Consider the following 19,084-nt stretch of genomic DNA (forward strand, 5'->3'; position numbering starts at 1 on the left):
TCTGATTGGTGTTCAAGATATCATGGCGGATTGCCTTATTTCGTAGTTTTATTTTATAAAAATAAATATTAATCACATTATTAAAAAAGAAAACAATGCGCGTTTTATATTCCAAGCTTCAACTTTAATTTAATAAGTATAACATTTTAATGATTTTTAATTACTGTCATCATGCCTATTGTTGGAAGACATCGTTTTGGACTGTGACTTATGTCTGATGGATATATTTCTAAAACAGATTCATATATCTCATTTGACATATTTTCAGGCTTTTGCAGGCTGAGTAAACTCGGCTCTACGTTAAAATAGCCTTTTTAATGTTTACCCCGAGACAGCCATCGCACTCCTGTATGGAGCAGCAATGTTTTATCTTTGCTGCCATAATCTTCACACAATAATGAGAATTATCGGGATTTTAGTGGTCGTGACTATTTAACATTAATTATTTTTGTCGCTTCATCCATAACTAATCTGTCTGGAAGAGATCGCTCTTAGCGATAAGACCGCCCATTATGTCACCTACCTTAACTAGTTTAAGATCAAAAATGTAAAATTGGTGTACCTAATAAAGTATATCAATCTATCTATCTAATCTGATGGCATTTGCTTCATTTGCAAGTGCTTGTATATGCACAATATAATGGAGGTGTTTTGGTTTTTTTTCTGAATTCTTGCGGAACCCCTCCAGAGATATCGCGGAACCCCCGGGTTCCGCGGAACACACTTAAGTATAGCTGCTCTATGGGATGAACTGATAACCGGATGTTGGGGAGCGCGTTTATGGCGGGTTTGAGCGAAAACTATATTCAGCTGCATCTGGTGAAGTTTGAAGACTTTGTCAACATAGTTGGGGAAGGGCTACGTGTATATGTATAATAGTGGGGCATAGACAAATAAAACAACCTCGTTTGTGTAGAATTGTATTACAAAACAATAGCATCTAGTCTAGAGTTACAGTTGTCTACGGTCGAGAAGAATTACATGATAGCTCGCTACGGATATAAATGCTTGTTGATAAGATTTTATTATATTTCTTTTTTGTGTCTTTTCTATTTTTTTGTTTATTCCCGACACACGAGTGTGACTCGCAGCGTGTAATGGATAGTAAGTCAATATCATTAAGGAATATGGTTATTTACATAGACCTACATTGCGGGGTTTTCAATCATCTCCTTCCGACTCACTCACACACACACACGCGGCCGGCAACACAACATTTTGCCTCTTTCATACGTCACTCAATGATATAAAAAGTTAAAGACATAATAAATAGTTTTTGTCATTATATACATAACATTTTATTTGATATTCCTTTTTTAACAAATTATATAAGTTACTGCGGTTACATTCTTGCTATGTGCAGGCTTGCGTCAAAATCACAGCAATATGTTAACGTCATTAGGTATTTCATTTATCACTTAATATAATAAATGCGAAAGTAAGTCTGTCTTTATTTAATTTCCATTAAAGTAAAACTTTTGAACATTTAGAAAAAGCCACTTATTTTGAAAGCAAAAGTTATTTTGAAAGCGCTAAGGCAGGTGTAGTTAATTGATATAAAAAGTATTTTAATAATGCACACCATTTAACCGTGCCTAATACACATCTCTTTACCTACCAAATACAATTGCTGTAATTTCAACACAAATATCAGCTATACACACTCCCACCCACTCATCACGTCACGACGCCATGACGTCACGCTAGTATAACGTTACGCTGTCATGACGTCACTACCACGCTAGTATGACGCCACATCATCATGACGTCATGACGTGACGTGACGTGTCGCAGCTAGCGGCTGGGCAGGTAGTCGTCGGTGTTGATGTCGTTGAGGCCGAGCTCCTCGTTCTGCTCGAAGTTGCGCTCGTAACGAGTTATCTTCAGACCTGCGGGTACAACGTAATAATATTACTGAAAAGAAATTACTTCAAAGTTATATCTTTTCATACTGAACCATTGCGAAGATCTCGTGGCTAAGTTAAGAAGTCAGAAGGTAGATTCTACATAGTATGTTCGACAGTCAAGCGTATTATGTTGCCCTGGTAACAGTAGGTTGGTAATGACATGGGGGTCTCCGGCGGGGTCGTCCAGGATGATGGTGACGGCATGGGGTCTGGCTGGCTGGCTACACTACATACCGGGGTCGGGCTGCGTGGGGTCGTCGGCGAGGCTCTGCACGTACGAGTTGCCGGCGGGGTCGTCCAGGATGATGGTGACGGCTCTCTCTCCTCGCAGGACTTCCTCGAGCTTTTCGATGAACCTGCGGAGGGAAGAGATCAATTGAGAGTGAAGGAATAGTGAGTGCACCTGTGTCTGTGCAAATTCGCCTGCACTATAATATGTTCTGCGCAGCTGGTTGATCTCCGTATGTTGTCGATGTCTCATTGTTGCAAATAATGCTGGCCCAAAATAATGTCATGTTGATTTCTTTTCACACACCTTGTTATAAACCTACTAAACGCAATGAATCAAGTATATAATTTTCTATTAAAACTTGCCAAGGAACATCATCAAAAAGTAACTATTTTTAACTGAGGTATGTGTATGGAACTTGGTACTTATTCAGATCTCACTTCTTTTATAGGCGAAGCATTCTCATATTATCGAACTTGGCAACCTTTCACATTTTTGTTTTGGGTGGGATCTTTATAATACTGTAGAAGTACTACAAAACGTGTACACCGTATACGAGCAGTACATACTTGTCGAGCTTGTGAGTGGAGAGCGAGGGCGCGTCCCCGGCGCCGGGGCAGGCTCGGAGCTGCGCGGCCGTGGCGCTGAGGACGCCCTCCGCCGTCGTGAAGCGCCCGCCCAGCGCTCGGCCCCCCACCTCCAGCTCCAGCTCGGGGACCTCCATGCTGCACGTCTCCGACTGGGAGGGATACGAGACACAGATACATCAAACTGCTCGGCCATGACTGACAAATCAGTGACCGATTTTTTTGTACGAGAAAAATAAAACACACTGATGGTCACATCCTAAAGAAGTCAATTAAGAAATCCTAAAATCGGTCTGATTACCTATTCTACAAAAAATCTGATGTGAGCAGTTTTATACATATACAAGTCGAGTAGTTTTGCTCGTCTGAAGTTAAATACTAGTACACAAACAAATTATTTCTTCCCGTGTTACGTCGAATAATTAACTTCAGGTGATTTTACGTCGATGACTGTATATGTGCAAAAACACAATAAAATACATAAACATTTTTTTATAAAAATTACAACATCACGTTATGTGACTGACCTTAAGTATATCTCTGGAGAAGTCTTCCCTCCCGGCGACTCGCACTTCGAACCTCACGCCCTTGTCCTCTATGCCGCCGCCTGACTTCACCTGCGCATACAATACGATAATATTAACATTTGCAATACATAGGGGTATTGGCTTGCCAGCGTAACTGGGTTGAGGAGGTCAGGCAGCCAGTCGCAGTCAAAGATACTTTAAATTGGTGGGGTCGGATGCATTTGAACTTCTTTGACAGTCGTTATGAGTAGTCAGAGAGCAGAAAGTTTGACTACCAGTCTTACCAAGGGTTGCCTGGGCGACTGGGTTGAGGAAGTCAGGCAGGCACTCACTCTATAACGCATTGGGGAGTTTGTTCCACCACTTCTTCTTTCCAGCAATAACACATAGGAAGTGAAGGGTGGGCGTTTTGGGGCTGTCTTTTGTAAATCTTGACGTTCAAAAAGTGCTGTTTAGCATTCATGTCTGAATTAATGAGTTTGACACCCAGTGTGTCAAAAATTTGGACGGGTGACCATCTTGACACGAGTTCTTCCGTGTTTCTGGAGACCCGTTATATCGGTCTTGGGTGTCATTTGAACATCTTTGACAGTCATTACGGGTACGGCAGTCCAGAAACCAGAAAGTCTAACAACCAGTCTTAAAAAGGGGTATCGCCTTGTCCAAGCAACTGGGTTGAGGTCAGATAGGCAGTCGCTCCATGTGGCACACTGGTACTCGGCTGCATCCGGTTGGACTGGAAGCCGACCCCAACATAAGGCCAGGGCTAGCCGGCTCGCTACCTCGTTGGTGCGATGCCCGCAGTAGTCGCACGTGGTGCTCATGATCACTACCTCCTTGAAGTGCGGGATGTCTGTGAAGAGAACAAAGTTAATGTTACAGTAACAAGTTACATGTTATACAAAGTGTGTCGTACCTAATCACATTAAATTAAGAACGTTAATATATGTCAATTAGCACAAAGAAAAACAAAAATACGTAAAACTAAAAAAAATGTTTTTCAAACAAAGTAATTAGAATAAAAATGTGCGACAATTAGAACACCATATAATAAGAGTCAGTCATTACAAACAACGGAAATTCTCCCTTGAAAACTGAGAGCTGTCAACTGATCAAAACATTCGATACTCCTAACTTTATCTCTGCTTTACACATGATGAACGAAAAATGACTCCTGTGGCTAAACCACTGAATGGATTAGGTTATTTCGCCATAGAATATCATAAAGTATATGGGACAAGATTTAATGTGATTAGGTACGACACACCCGATATGCGGGTGCTACTATGTTCCAATGAACTGCCTCGTTAGTCTAGTGGTCGCAAGCGCGGCTGCTGTGCTCGAGGTCTCGGGTTCGATTCCCGGGTCGGGCCGAAATCGCTTTGTAGGTTTTCTTAAACTTTCACAAGGCAGCCCGTAGTCTGGAAGTTGGTGATTGATTCACCCGTGCATCGGAGAGCACGTAAATGTCGGTCCTGCGCCTGATCTCTCTCCGGTGGTGTCGGATTGCCGTCCCATCGGGTTATGAGAGTGAAGGAATAGTGAGTGCACCTGTGTCCAAGCAAATGTGCGTGCACTATAATATGTCCTGCGCAGCTGGCTGATCTCTTTAAATGAGAACAGCCGCCGTGGCCGAAATCGGACGTGGACGCCATTATTACTATGTTCCATTCCACGCTATACTCACTGGTCATCTTCATGTTAGTATCGCAGGGCGCGTTGCAGTCGGGACAGTTGGTCCTGAACTGCAGCACCTCGTCGGCCTCCAGCCGCTCGTACGGCATCGCGTCCGCCCCCGCCGGCGACAGCAGCCCCTCCGACGGAGTGGGGGCCGAGGGGGCGGGGCTGGGGGCGGAGTCTGTCGGCTGGAGGCGGAGCGACGCGATGTTGGGGTACGAGTCGCTGTTGTCGTTCTCTGAGGGGGAGCTGTCGTCTGGCGTCTGTTGGTTGAAGAGATGATGTAACATTGTAATGCAAAAAATGCGAATCTATTAGTATCTACGTTTTTAGGATTTCAAAAATAAGCATGTATGTGTGTGTCTGTCTGCGTGTGTGTGGATATGTGTATAGTATATAAGTAAGTGAGTGTGTGTGTGTGTGTGTGTAAGTGCGTGTGAGTGTGTGTGAGTTTGCGTGTAAATGTGCGTGTTTGTGTGTCTGCATGTGTCCTCGTGTGTGCGTGTGAGTGAATGATATAACATTTTAATGCAAATGCATGTGTGTGTGTGTGTGTAACTATGTGTGTGTCTGTGACTGTGAGTGTCGCTGTATGTGAGTGTGTCTCTGTGTCACTGTGTGTGTGTAAGCGTGTCCCCTCACCTCGTCGCTCTGGTTGTATATGCCGAGCTGCAGGTCCTGTGCTCGCGAGCGGCTGAAGTCGCGTCGCTCGCAGCGCGGGTCGCGGCGCGGCGCCACAGGGTTCTCCACGAAGCAGTTACCTGCAACACGGGAATAATATCTATCAGTATCCACTACATCTGACATCCTCAACCCAGTTACCGTTGGTAAGACTGGTGTCAGACTTACTAGCTTCTGACTACCCGTAACGACCGCCTAGGATGTTCAATGACAGCCGGGACCTGCAGTTGAACGTGCCATCCGAAACACAGTCATTGATGTCCAGTTTGACTCACTACTCACCTTCTTTTTTATAGTGATGGCAAAAATCATCAAATGACCCCTCTCGCTGTGGGTTAGCAGCGGTGAGGGAGTGTCAGCGGACTCTTACTGACTAAAAACCGTTGTGTTCCGTCGTAGGCCTTTGATGTACCAGGGCCGCGGTAACTCGCGCGAACAATCCTGCAGTCTCGGCAGGCCTTGGCCCTGCTGGGCCCCGCTGGGGGCGCCGAGCTTCTTGTTCCAATGTGTGAGTACAGTTTGAGTGAGTACACACCTGTAATATCCTCTAGCTCGAGGGTCCAGCTGTCGTGCAGGTCGCGCAGCGCCGCCAGCCGCTGCAGGAAGTCGTCCAGCTGCGCCGCCTCCGCGGGGAAGGCAAGGCGCCGAGCTTCTTGATCCTGAGACAGCCCGGAGATGGCTCGGGACAGTATACCCTCCACAGTTGTTACCTCTGCAAGAATAGATAAAGAATAAAGATAAAAAGTCATTTATTCAAAGTAGGCTTAAAATCTGCACTTTTTGAGGGCAAAATTTACAAAAGACAGCCCTCAAATCGCTTGCCCTGCTCCACTTCCTACAAAAAAAAATTATGCTACTAGTGCCGAGAGTGTAACACACATCAAAGCTGGAAAACTGGTTCATGTAGCAACGTACCTCCGTTCTGACTGTTGGCAGGTATCTCGAACTCCAGCGAGGGGATGCGGACACAGGTGTAGTCACTCTTCACCACCTGCCGGTTCAGGTCCTCTGGCGTCTCCACACGCAGCTTCCATCTGTAACATAGCACACAACATCATCATCGTCATCCTGCCCTTATCACAATGTTTCATAGGAGCCTGCAAAGGTCTATTTGAAATGAAAAACATTTGACTTTGACTTCAAATGATAATTTGGGATTGGCACAGCATGTCTTCTTCTTCTATTCTCTTCTATCTGATAATGTTGTCCGGGTATCGGCTACAGCAGCTGTTCTCATATAAGGAGATCAGTCAACTGCGCAGGACATAATATAGTGCAGGCACATTTGCTTGGACACAGGTGCACTCACTATTCCTTTACTCTCACAGCGCGATGTCACGCAAGTATACTCACAGCACCCCCTTGTCAGCGTAGGCGCCGCCGGGCTGGATCTCGTTGTTCTCGTAGCCGCAGTGCTCGCACGAGAACGACATCACCACCACGTTCTTGTAGTGCGGGATGCGCGTAAGTAGCAGACGGGTTACACCCTGCAGGGACAAGAAAGAAAGAAAGAAAGAAAATACGTTTATTTACGCACGCGTGTGACACAGCCTTACAATCAATGAACAAAAATAATATTAAAAAGAAAATAACAGTCGTTAGAAATAAGACAAGAAAAGACGAATTACAATTAAAAAACAGTCATGGGAAATATGTGTCACACCCCACGTGAAACGGCCCTTGCTCAGCATAATGCTGAGACCCTGTATAGGACAAAAGCCTCAGCACTGATTTTCAGCGAGAGCCGAAGCTAACGCGATGACGTCTGCTGGGGCAAGAATTAAATAAAGACAAGTACACACTCAATATCATTTATATCATTCAATCGTTGCTGCAAAGCACTTTTCAAATGGTAAAGACAGCCCTCAAAACGCCCACAATTCACCACTTCCTGTGTTTTTGCTAAGACTCTACTGAAAGAAGGAGTTCCACTGAAATTCTACTTATATTTTATTTAGAATTTCATGTAAAACTGCAGCATGGATTTTTATTAAACTAAGCAATAATACAGCTTCTTTATCAGAATATTATATAGGCTACTTCTTATCGATGTATGGGAAGTAGTTCCCTCAGGACACAAGTGAAACGGTGAGCAGAAACTAATGTTCTTTGAGCAAGGACCTTTAAGCACTGTAACCACTACAGAAATTGCTAAAGTACTATAAGCTGTACTGGCTATGCTGCAGTAGATGCAATAGTCCTTAGACAGATCAATATGTGTGTCTGTGTAGTTTTGGAAGCAATCCAATTCACAACTGCATTTAGGGTCATAAAAAAGTCCTTTTATACTTTAGTGCATTGAACTTTTGGATCCTTTAGAACTAGGTAGTTGACCCCCACAGTGACACATCTTGGTCAGTTTGTTGTCTTAGTATTGTTATATGGTTAATATGGTACTAACTATTCTCATGCAACGTAGCCAACACTGACCTACCAATACTGACTCTGTTCAATAACATTTCATTCGAAAATAATAGAATATCTGAGACCCCTGGCTGCATTTACTAGCGCAGCAGACATCTACGCGTTAGCATCATCGTATCAATGTACTTTTTTACACGAATAAACTAGGCCCTAACCTCGGCTATTGATCTGTCTACGCAGCAGTCATTTGCGATAAAAACAACGCAATTCCCAACTTTTTAACTAGAATAAGCGTAGTTAAGCGTTAAAAACACCATAGAAAGTGTGAAATACATGAGAAATTTGTGTTTGAACGTAGTTTAACAACAATAACAATGTTCGGCGGCCACGGTCTCATGTTTACGTACGTTAGCGTGGCAGTTCATGCAGAGTGACTCGATCTCCGTGACCTCCGGCTCGTCATCCTCGTTGCCGCCGAAGCCGCGGAACACGGGCTGCTGCCCGACGCTCACCATCTTGTCTGGGAGTTGGGATAACTTGTAAGTTTACTGGAAAATTCTCGCAATCTTGCTTGCGCACGTTGCTTTGATGGATGACTGGACTGACAGTGACAGAACTGCGTTCCAATTCCATTTGACGTTTGTTTGACAGTTAACAGTTACGTTTTTTTTTTGTTCGAAATTCGAAGCAAAGGAAAAAAGGAAGAATAAAATTGTTTATAATTTGAAGGCTAAAAAATACTACCACATTTGCGTGCGAAGCTGCGGTCATGATTTGATATATCAAACAGACCCAATACACGTGACCCAAGTCACTAAATCGTATTTTCAACAAAACAGGGTCCGATTCTCCTAATTTTACTTAAGCGACATACGAGTCACATTCGATTGCGATCCCATCACGACTCGATTACGATTGAAGTTTATGTGGCATCCTCCTCTGTCATTTAACACCTAATGAATCATTTTGCCTGCAAATGATTTACGATTGCAATATGATTGTAGAGCAAACTACCGTATAGACCAAAATCACCAAAATAGCAAATCGTATTCCAACGAAATTCGATTGGTCTTGATATGGTTAAAACTGCTATTGCGATCATGTTGCGATTCGATTTCTATTCAATTTTGACATTAGTAACTTAGGAGAATCGGTGTATTATCAGTCGGATTATATTCATAATGCATATCAGTTAAAGGCCAATGCCATTATCCTGCAAGCGATAGCGGCATCAATCATCTTGTTTCTCAGGCATCATAAATCCGTGAGCGATAGGCGTCCATAACGTCTGTTTATCAAGTGGCTGCAGTAAATAGTAATAGATCAGTGTGTAACATCGCTTACCGAAGGTTACGGGTTCAGCCCGCGCGATGAGGTCACGACGAGATATAAACACAACCTTGGAATAGCGAACCGAATCATTGCGTCACCATTTTATTTTCGTTGATTTTCATCTCTATAACCGGACCAGTTTCAATAGCCGCTAACGTACCCCATTATGTGCTGTAACTTCTACGTCTGAAATTGGTAGTGTTATAACGAAAAGTTCCCGCTCGTAGCGTGGTATTTGAATGAATATTTAGTCAACACGGAATCTCAGTGCGTGCTAGTAGTGTTATAAAATTATTTAGTATAAGTAGGAACACGTGAAGAGCAGCTAGTCTTCTCTAAGGAATATTCATTTATACATTTAATCGTAAGTAATATGCTTTAGTATTTATATTTCCCGCGCTTTAGTGCCGACAACTGCTAACGATAGATTTGAAATAGAGTTATATTTGTGGAAAATGTAATGTTTAGTTTTTAGAACATTATTCGTGTATGATAATGACATCATTTCGCTAATATTCGCGTGTTCTCTCATCAAAGAGTTTTTCCGATTGTAGCTCTCGAAATCCGGTAGGAATTCAACATTCACAATCATATCGGCATTTTCTTTTCTACTAAAGCGTTTTAAATGTAATTCTGCCGTCAAAACCTAGGTGATGGCAGCTCTACTAAGTCCTAAACTTAGCTCTAATGTTTACATTTAGAATAATATCGAGGTTACTACCGTCATAAACACTTCTTCGTCATAAGTAACTGATGCATTCTGTGAGCTATTTTATTGCCTGTACCTGTGCAATAAATACTGAAAATATAGTCTGATTTGTAAATTATAGGCAATGTTATATCAAATCACTCAGTACGGGAAATGCCTTGATGCCATACCACTTGCCTGCTTTTAAGTGTCATGCTATACTAATGCAAGTTGCCTCTGCTAATGCTAGGGATGGGCTACTTTAGCCGACGAAATAACATCGTGTGTCTAAATCGCCCACTGCAGCCTACTGCCAATAGTTGGCCCGATGGTTTTGAATTCAACAAAGATTTTACTCGGTCCAAGTCTGTTTGATCTGCCGGCCGGTACCTGTCGTAATATGGCCCACAATGCATACTGCCATTCATAAACCCATACAGTGATGATGATTATCGCCCGACTAAAAGTTTGCAGTGGGCAACGGCTTTTACGGAAATTGAGACATACTTATTCGATTTCTACGACAATGTGGCATTAGATAGTCCATTTATCGCGGAAGGCTTCTTTTGAACCGAGTAGGTATGCGGAGTAGTCTCTAAGAGACGACTGAAACTGCTAGTGGAGCTATAAGTTCTCCTATAAAACCGGCATCTATTGAGCATATCTACCTACTCGTAGATATAATGTACGAACTCAGTGAGAGTGATGACGTCTTGCATTTGTTTTTCTTCGCCTGCCAAGTGGGTCGCCGCGCCGGTGCGAGTGACTTACTACTAACATTACTAGTAGTGATGCAGACATCAAGAATGAGGATATATTCACATCATCGTCACGGATTACTTAAGGTGGGCCTCACGAAAGCGTGTGAGCCGCGCTTGTGTGAGTAAATATACATGCACATTGTCTATGTATGCGTAAGCTCGGGAGGCCTCATGGAGGCCTCGGCTGTTCTCATGTAAAGATATTATCCAACTAACGCTAGTTAGTGCACAAGCATTTAATAATCACCAACTACCAAGCTCCAAGCTGCTTTGTGAAAATTTCTAAAACCCACAAAGAGATTTCGGCCCAACCTGGGAATTGAGACCGAGACCTCGTGACCAACGAGGCAGCCAAGATGTACTACACATACACACTTAACTATAGCTTACTGGCTTTCGTAAAATAAAACGTCTATACCAAATGCCTACCTGTCTATAAATGGTCTATAGATCTATGACGTCACAGGTGACAAAGACTAAGTACTGAACTTGGCGCCAGACATATGCCTACTCGCGCCTTCCTCCTAGCTGCACCTACGCGTTGCATTGAACTCGGCTCGTCTTGTATGTAAATTCACTGCATATGGCTATATCTACGTCAGCATTCACCTAATAAGGTGATCATAATGTGTCTATTTATGTTGGGGTCGGCTTCCAGTCTAACAGGGTGCAGCTGAGCACCAGTGCTTTACAAGGACTGACTATATCTTACCTCCACAACCCAGTTACCCTTGGTAGGTAATAGTGGTTGTCATACTTTCTGGCTTCTTTTCACACTTTCTAAGGTGCCGGACTAACAACTGTCAAAGATGTTCAAATGACAGCCGAGACCCTATTGCTCCTAGCTTTGAGCTTTGACTCGGCCATGACTTCACCTAACAAAGTAAAAACTTATAATATTGTAGGTAACATGTGAAAGTCCTTCACTGATCAAACACACATTTGTAAGGCGCGCCATATCGCGTCATCGTCTGGGGCCCGATTCTCCTAAGTTAATAATGTCAAAATCGAATAGAAATCGAATCGCAATATGATCGCAATAGCAGTTTTAACCATATCGGTCATTCTGCTACTAATAAAAGACCAATCGTATTCGATTGACATTTGATTGGTGTGCGATTGGTCTGCTATTTTGGTGATTTTGGTCAATACGGTAGTTTGCTGTACAATCATTTTGCAATCGTAAATCATTTGCAGACAAAATGATTCATTATTGAATAACAGAAAAGGATAAAAACGTTTATTTCAAAGAAAAAATAGCGGAATGCCACATACGTTTCAATCGTAATCGAGTCGGGATTGGATATCAGTCGAATCGAGTCGAACATGAATCGTATATTGCTTAAGTAAAATTAGGAGAATCGGGCCCCTGGTTACCTCGACAGTTGTGTAGCTGCTACTAGCTAAGTCATAAATATTGTCACTTTCAATAACAAATACCTAAGTAGTGTGTTAATGCTTAAGACCTTTACTACCTCCTCTAAGGTCGAACCCACAACCTTCTCAGCCACTATACATAGATAGTACTTGTGCAGTAGAAATAGTAGGTACAAGGAAATTCACAACATAACAACACATCCATTCGAATAGCTAGTAAGTACTAAGTAGGAACTTAGTCTATGCTGTGAAGTTTATCATAAGGTATTCGGTACCACCAGCGGTTTTACCCGCATCCCGTGGAACTATTCCCCACACCACGAAAAAATTGCCTATCGGTAGTTTTCCTGGTCATAAAGTAAAATAGTCTTTGGGTCCGGTAGTTCCTCAGATTAGCGCACACAAACACAAACAAACAACTCTTCAGCTATTCTATTACTTATAGTTTTATAAATTCCGCCTTTTAAAATGATCGGGGAAGAATGAAGTTGAACTGATGTCATTATGTAAAATGTATGCAAATACTGTAAAGCGACTGAAACCCGCGCTCAGCGAGTGACTGACCGATACGACAGCCTTGACGTAGCAGGTATAGGTAAGGCATAGAGAACCAAATAAGTAAGTAGCGGAGGCTGCGGAGGTGCCAAAACGGAACATCTAAGAAAGTAGGGCACCAAAATGCACGGGGACGAGAAGCGTTACTGTCTTCGCCCTTTGGAAGCCTTCTATGGACCCGAAATTTTTTGAAATACCAAAAATCGTTGTCAGATGTCTCAAAGAACCCGAACACCTCGTTAGTTCATTCGTAACTAATCGTTTGGTCATGCCCGCTGTTTGTCTTCGACCTAGCAGTAGGCGCCTGATCTACCTGCATTATGTCATCTCCGCTCATCGTTCCTTATTCCGTGGTACAAGCTCATACACAGATACATGCATCGTTATGTGTGTATGTTTGAACGAGGCATCACGCTTGTATGTTGTTATGTAATGTTAGGTAAATATGGTAAAAACGCACTATTTGCGTTTAAGATTTAAGTATCTGAAGATTTTGTGCAAGTCACGTGTGTACACTAGGTATAACTTATAATAGTTAGTTGCTAAGCTTAATTAACGAAAATAACAATATGAAATCCAGATTTATTGTTGTCTTACTATTCTTTTTTTTTTCGTATTTTCCGACTGTCGGCAATTCAGCATCAACAATATTTCTATGCCTACGCAGTGACCTACTGAAATACTGTAAAAGATGTATTAAAAGTCAGACAATATCGCATAATTTATGTAAACCAGGTGTGTAGCTCGTTAACAAACATATTAAAGGTTTTTTATATTATTACGAAACGTTAATAGCTAGGTTCCTAGGAGTGGGTCTTATAGAGAAGAACCGGCAAGGATCTCCATAGACACTATTCTTATGTTAAGAAATAAAAGTAATTTTATTTGATTTATTAAGTAGTTCTTACAAATATAACAATGATTAACACAACGATTACTTACATTTTACCGCCAATGCGTATGATTCGCGCCATTTTTTCGGCGATGACGTCACGTTAAGGTCAATACTACTCGAAATTATTTAAATAAATTCTCCTCAAATGTTCGAGTCGTGATGTAATGTCTAAGATGAGATAGTTTACATGTCAATTTACATAAATAATGAGTAGTACGTCATGTGAACATTTTTAACAGTGAAGTAATAATAAAAATACAGGTTCTATAAGCAATTAATACAAACAACTTATTTATTAATGAATGCATCTCCTTGACCTACACGACGGGACAGGTTGTAAGTCTAACTCCTAGGCTCATGAATAGAATAGCTAGTTACAGTTTAAATATAGTAATGTTCTATTAATAAACTGTTGTTTGGAGTGTTTGCGAATTCATTGCGCCCTGTGACCACCTTTATAATTATCGTCAAATAACTTTTCCACTCAAAAGTTACTAGTAACTTCACGATGGTAAAAATGTTCCTATTTTTTACGCACTTTTGCGCACGTGAGCATGTCATCAATTAGCTGAACTCAGAGAGGCAAAGTTTTTTGACTTTGAAGTGGTATAGTCATCTTGAATAGTAAAAGTGCAGGGTTTAAGTCAGTCGATGGACTTTCCAGTTTGTCAATTTGGAAACTTCACACTAATGTTTCACAAGTTTTAAAGTTCCCCAATCTAACCACAGTCGTACTTGTGTTGCAGATCATGGGCAAGGAGGACAAGGAGGAGTCCGGCTTCGGGTTCAAGGACCGCGCGAAGGCGGAGGAGACGCTACGGCTGCTGCAGGCGCACGAGCCCAACTACCGGCGCCTCACCGTGCGCGGCCTGCTCGGCCGGGCCAAGCGCGTGCTGTCCAGTGAGTACCTAGCGTGCATGTATTTGTACTGCAGAGCATGGCCAAGGACAAGGAGGAGTCCGGCTTCGGGTTCGCTTAACGCTGTTCGGAGTGACAATATCCAAACAAACAAACAACCGGCGCATTTGGCTGATTATGAAGTAAGTCACGCAGCAGACACAACGTTCTTAAAAGATCTATATTTACAGCCAAAGGGTGTCTGAGTCGAGTTGGTTGTATTATGTCTTTTTACTATTTTTACAGTTGTAATTTGAGGATGTGGTAGACAAACTATATACACCAAAACACTTGAAGACCTACCCAATTTCTTGTTAGTTATTTTATACAGTTCACACAAATGCATACCTACTTTACGACTTTGTTTCTTATTTCAGTGACAAAAGCAGAAGACAAGATCAAGAACATAAAGGAGGCGATGGAGGTGTTCGAGCAGTGGCTCGCAGACCTCGACAAGGACAAGAAGACTGACAACAAGCAAGACAAGAAGGACGACAAGAAGAAGCAAGACAAACAAGAGAAGAAGAGTGATAGTGATGATGTGAGTTATGAAGTTGATTTAATTCTTGTAGGGGCATTCCAAGTAATGCATACTCAGTTAATATTAGTATACCTAGATTACAACGCTAATCCGTTTGTTTGGTTTAAAGCTCTAATGTTAGATATCTGATTACAAAAAATATGCTTTTTTTATTACGCTACAGCCTATAATTTAACCTAATGCTTATTTTGACGCCTTCCGGGATCCGGCGAACCGCAGAAAACATATACTATCTTTGTAAAAGATCATACTTAGGGCTAACTGTTTCTTAAACTTCCGAAGGTTCTTGATTCTTCAAATCCTCACTAGAACCTGTTTGAACTTCCAGAGCTCATCAGCATCAGACGTGGAAATGGAAGAGAAGCCGAAGAAGGCCGAGCTGCCTGCGGACACGGTGCCAGGACTCGGCTTCAAGGACGCGGCGGCCGCTGAGGGCACGCTGAAGGAGTTGGAGGGAAGAGACCCTGATTATCAGCGGCTGGCGGTCAAGGGACTTATCGGGAGGGCTAAGAGGGTGCTTACGTGTAAGTATATTTTAGTATCATATAAGACGGATGAAATCTTTTGCAGTTATTGATAGCAATGTATCTATGTATTTATTTTCGCACCATGATATGCTTTTGTACCTATGTCATAAAATAAGTTCGATCATGATGTGATGATAGCTACATTGAGCCCTTGGTGAAAATGATTTACCTTAATCTTGGATAGATTGGTATTGTCTATCATACTTTATTCAAACACATAATGTGTGAATATGATATAGCGAAAAATACGTTACACTACTCTTCTAAAGAACACATACGACCATGACCATAAGTAAAAATCTATTATTTTTACGTAACTGTGCAGGTACCCGCGACGAAGCAAAGATCTCGAACATAAAGGAGGCGATGTCGATCTTCGAGAAGTTCCTGGACGAGTTCGAGTCGCTGCACCTGAGCCGGCAGAACAACCCCTACCTCAGCCTCGGCGTCGTCAGAACCGCGGAGAAGCTAGCCGGGGAGGATGTTAGTGAACAACAGGTGAGTACACTAATATTATAGGAAGATTTTATTGTTTGTTTGACATAATATGCTCTGAAACTTCTTGACCTAATTGAAAAAATATTTCACTATTAGGGAGCTCCATTATTCTCGGTGAACATGGGATATATTATATCAGTTAACGGAAAAAAGTTCCGCCAGGACGCTTGTGAATCCGCGTGGAACAGCTAGTGTTACATATCATATAGTCAAAACGACCCTTAGTTGGGTTATGGGTATGGAATACAGATGGACTGGCCGTCGGATCTACCTCGGAAACGTGGTGATACGTTCCCTTGCTTTGACTTTTATTGTATTGGTCCAGCGCGGCTGTCGGAAGCCATCTACGTATATCTGAAGTATACTTTATTTTTTTAATTAAATGACATAATCATGCCAATCTACCCTCTGTTTCCAGAAATCGTTCATATTGGCGTACAGCAGCGTCCGCGGTGAGTACAAGCGTCTCCGCACCGTGCCGAGTGACGGCGGCAAGACGTGGGACATCGTTAGGAATAACGCGCTGAAGGACCTTAAGGAAAAGGTACATTTTATTTTGGTTAATTTTTGGTGTTCAGTGGATTTGAAGCAACGTAATAGCACCAACTAAGTTAGCAAAATTACTTTTTTTTATTATATAAAACTCGATTATTGTTCCGAGCAGAAAAGCCACTATATTCTATTTAACTAATGATAAACAATCTTGAAAAGTGTTTTTATTTAATAACTCACTTTAAAAATAAAATGCCGCTAAAAACCTATGTAAATTAAATAAATAAATATTGCTTAGTCAGTTGAATCATTACCTTAAGCAATGGTATATTTGTGAAAAACATCCTATCAAGATCTTTTACCTTAGTTACGTACAGTTTTTGAGTGCTTAAGAACGTCAGAGCAATAAATAGACCTTTACATATCATTTTTTTAATACCTTCCTCCTTCTGGAAAAACTTCTATCACGCATGTAACAATAACTCTAATTGCTCCTTACAGCACGCAGACGCGAAACTCTTCAACGACAAAGACGAACCTACAGCGGAGCACTTACAAATGTTACTGTGGGCGTACTCGCCCGAACCCGCCCGCGTCAAGAAGTACGTCCCCGAGACTAAAGAGCAGAAGGAGAGCAAAGAGAAAGAGAGTGAGAACAACGACAGGAAGAGACGCCGGGAGAGCGACGAAGAGGGAGACAGGCGGAGCTCGCGCGAGGACGAGTCGCCTGCCAAGAAGAGCAAAGAGTGATTGTTAATGCATTTATTATTCAATAAATATTATTTTCTGTCTTTGAATTTATTTGTGAGTTTATTTTGGTTTTCCTTGCAAATTGCGTATGAACCAGAAGATGTAAATCGAAAAATGTACTAATGACGATTTACAGCAATAGGGAATTAAAAGGTTGACATTAGCTCCTAGAACTTCAATTTCATCGAATTACTATGTCTAGATGTGGTGGCCTTATCGTAGACTTGACCACTTCATGAAATGACTCGACCATTTCATGAAATGGTCCCGTTTCATGAAATGTTTCACTGTTTATTGGCCACATCATGATGTGACTTGGGCAAATCAATGATGAGAAATCGTTTCTCGATATGTGCAACTAAAAGCTCGGCTTCTTCATGAAATTATCAAAATTAATTGATCACATCGTAAAATAGTTATGTAAATTGCCCCTAGGGGCGCTGCCAGCGCTTTATTTACGTTTGAAGATGGCGGCCGTTGACTGCATTGAAAATTCTCGCAGCGAAAAATTGAATAATTCGTTTGAGGAAGAAAGTGACAAAAGAGTGTACGACGAAAATAATAATAATATTAAATAATTCTACGTTGGTGAATTATAACAACGTTTTTAATTATAAGGTTATAAAAAAAATCAAGAACAGTAGGGTGACCACGCCAAAGACGTCCATGGACTATTACTGGCTGTCAAAATATGACGTTATGGAAACTGCAGATGAGGAATATCTTATATTTAATAAAAAATGCGTCGACGATCCTACTATGCGTATAATTCCGATGGAGAAGAATTTTGAAATATTAAAGGAAGTTCATAAAACTGTTGGATAAGGTGGATGACTAAAAATGATTCAATACATTAAAAATAGGTTTATATCCCAAAGAAACCCATTGAGCTATTTATTGACTATTATTGTGTTATTAATAATAATATATATGACAGGAACATACTTTTCTGTTTAATTTGCTTACTCCAAACCCCATGGAATTATTTACCAGCGATGTAACCCTTATAACTTCTTGCGAGTAGTAGCGAGTGTAACATCCACCAGATACAAGAACCCACCGCTCTCAGAACGCATCCCAAACGAGCCAGCTGAGCGCAGACCTAGGTAAGGTGGGGAAACTCGTCTACCCCTATAGTCTGCAACATAGTATGCAACAATAATGTCCTCTTAGCCAATTATCGGCTACGGCGGCTGTTCTCATGTAAGGAGATTAGCCAACTGCGCGAGACATATTATAGTGCACAAGAATTTGCGAGGTGACACATAGACACAGCTGCACTCACTATTCCTTCACTTCCATAGCCCGATGGGACGGCAATCCAACACGATCGGAGAGAGATCAGGCGCAGGACCGACATTTACGTGCTCTCCGATGTATTTGTGCAACTTCCAAGCTGCGGGCTGTTTCGTGAAAGTCTCTAAAACCCACAAAGCGATTTCGGCTCGACCCGGGAATCAAGACCTCGTGCTCGACAGCTGCGCTTGCGACAGCTAGACCAACGAGGCAGTGAACCTACAGGTTACGTCATTTAAGATTAAGTGTGTTCTATTTTAAGATTCCTAAAATGTTACTAAAGTTCCTTTTTTATTTAAATTATTATGTATGTCGGACTTAAAGGACAGGAACAAGTTCTTACTCTTTATATTTGCAATCGAAGTTATGAAAAAAACCTAAGTGTTTTTGCCTCCTGACAATTTTGAGCTGTGAAAAATTTCACAACTACCAGATTTTATGAAATTAAACTCCAATGGGTCGAATTACCTATGCTACGCGAGTTTCCCCCTTACCCAAAATAT

The 19,084-nt window shown here is 41.8% G+C and overlaps 2 protein-coding genes across 2 annotated transcripts; one reads left to right on the forward strand and one right to left on the reverse strand.

Annotated features, from left to right (window-relative positions):
- Positions 1 to 907: 907 nt before the first annotated feature.
- LOC124644452 (zinc finger protein ZPR1) lies at positions 908 to 8,587 on the reverse strand. The gene is made up of 11 exons (XM_047183808.1): positions 8,380 to 8,587; positions 6,962 to 7,095; positions 6,524 to 6,642; positions 6,144 to 6,320; positions 5,570 to 5,688; positions 4,938 to 5,190; positions 4,033 to 4,103; positions 3,251 to 3,340; positions 2,706 to 2,875; positions 2,142 to 2,263; positions 908 to 1,889 (listed from the first exon to the last, which is right to left on the reverse strand). The coding sequence occupies exons 1-11, from the start codon at positions 8,485 to 8,487 to the stop codon at positions 1,795 to 1,797; spliced, it is 1,458 nt and encodes a 485-aa protein (XP_047039764.1). The 5' UTR covers positions 8,488 to 8,587; the 3' UTR covers positions 908 to 1,794.
- A 920-nt stretch (positions 8,588 to 9,507) lies between these two features.
- LOC124644454 lies at positions 9,508 to 17,336 on the forward strand. The gene is made up of 7 exons (XM_047183809.1): positions 9,508 to 9,668; positions 14,327 to 14,480; positions 14,855 to 15,018; positions 15,347 to 15,542; positions 15,871 to 16,043; positions 16,462 to 16,587; positions 17,037 to 17,336. Exons 2-7 carry the CDS (start codon positions 14,330 to 14,332, stop codon positions 17,283 to 17,285), a joined length of 1,059 nt encoding a protein of 352 aa, XP_047039765.1. The 5' UTR covers positions 9,508 to 9,668; positions 14,327 to 14,329; the 3' UTR covers positions 17,286 to 17,336.
- Positions 17,337 to 19,084: the final 1,748 nt, after the last annotated feature.

Source organism: Helicoverpa zea, chromosome 30 (genome assembly GCF_022581195.2).
Source record: "Helicoverpa zea isolate HzStark_Cry1AcR chromosome 30, ilHelZeax1.1, whole genome shotgun sequence".
Taxonomy (NCBI): Eukaryota; Metazoa; Arthropoda; class Insecta; order Lepidoptera; family Noctuidae; genus Helicoverpa; species Helicoverpa zea.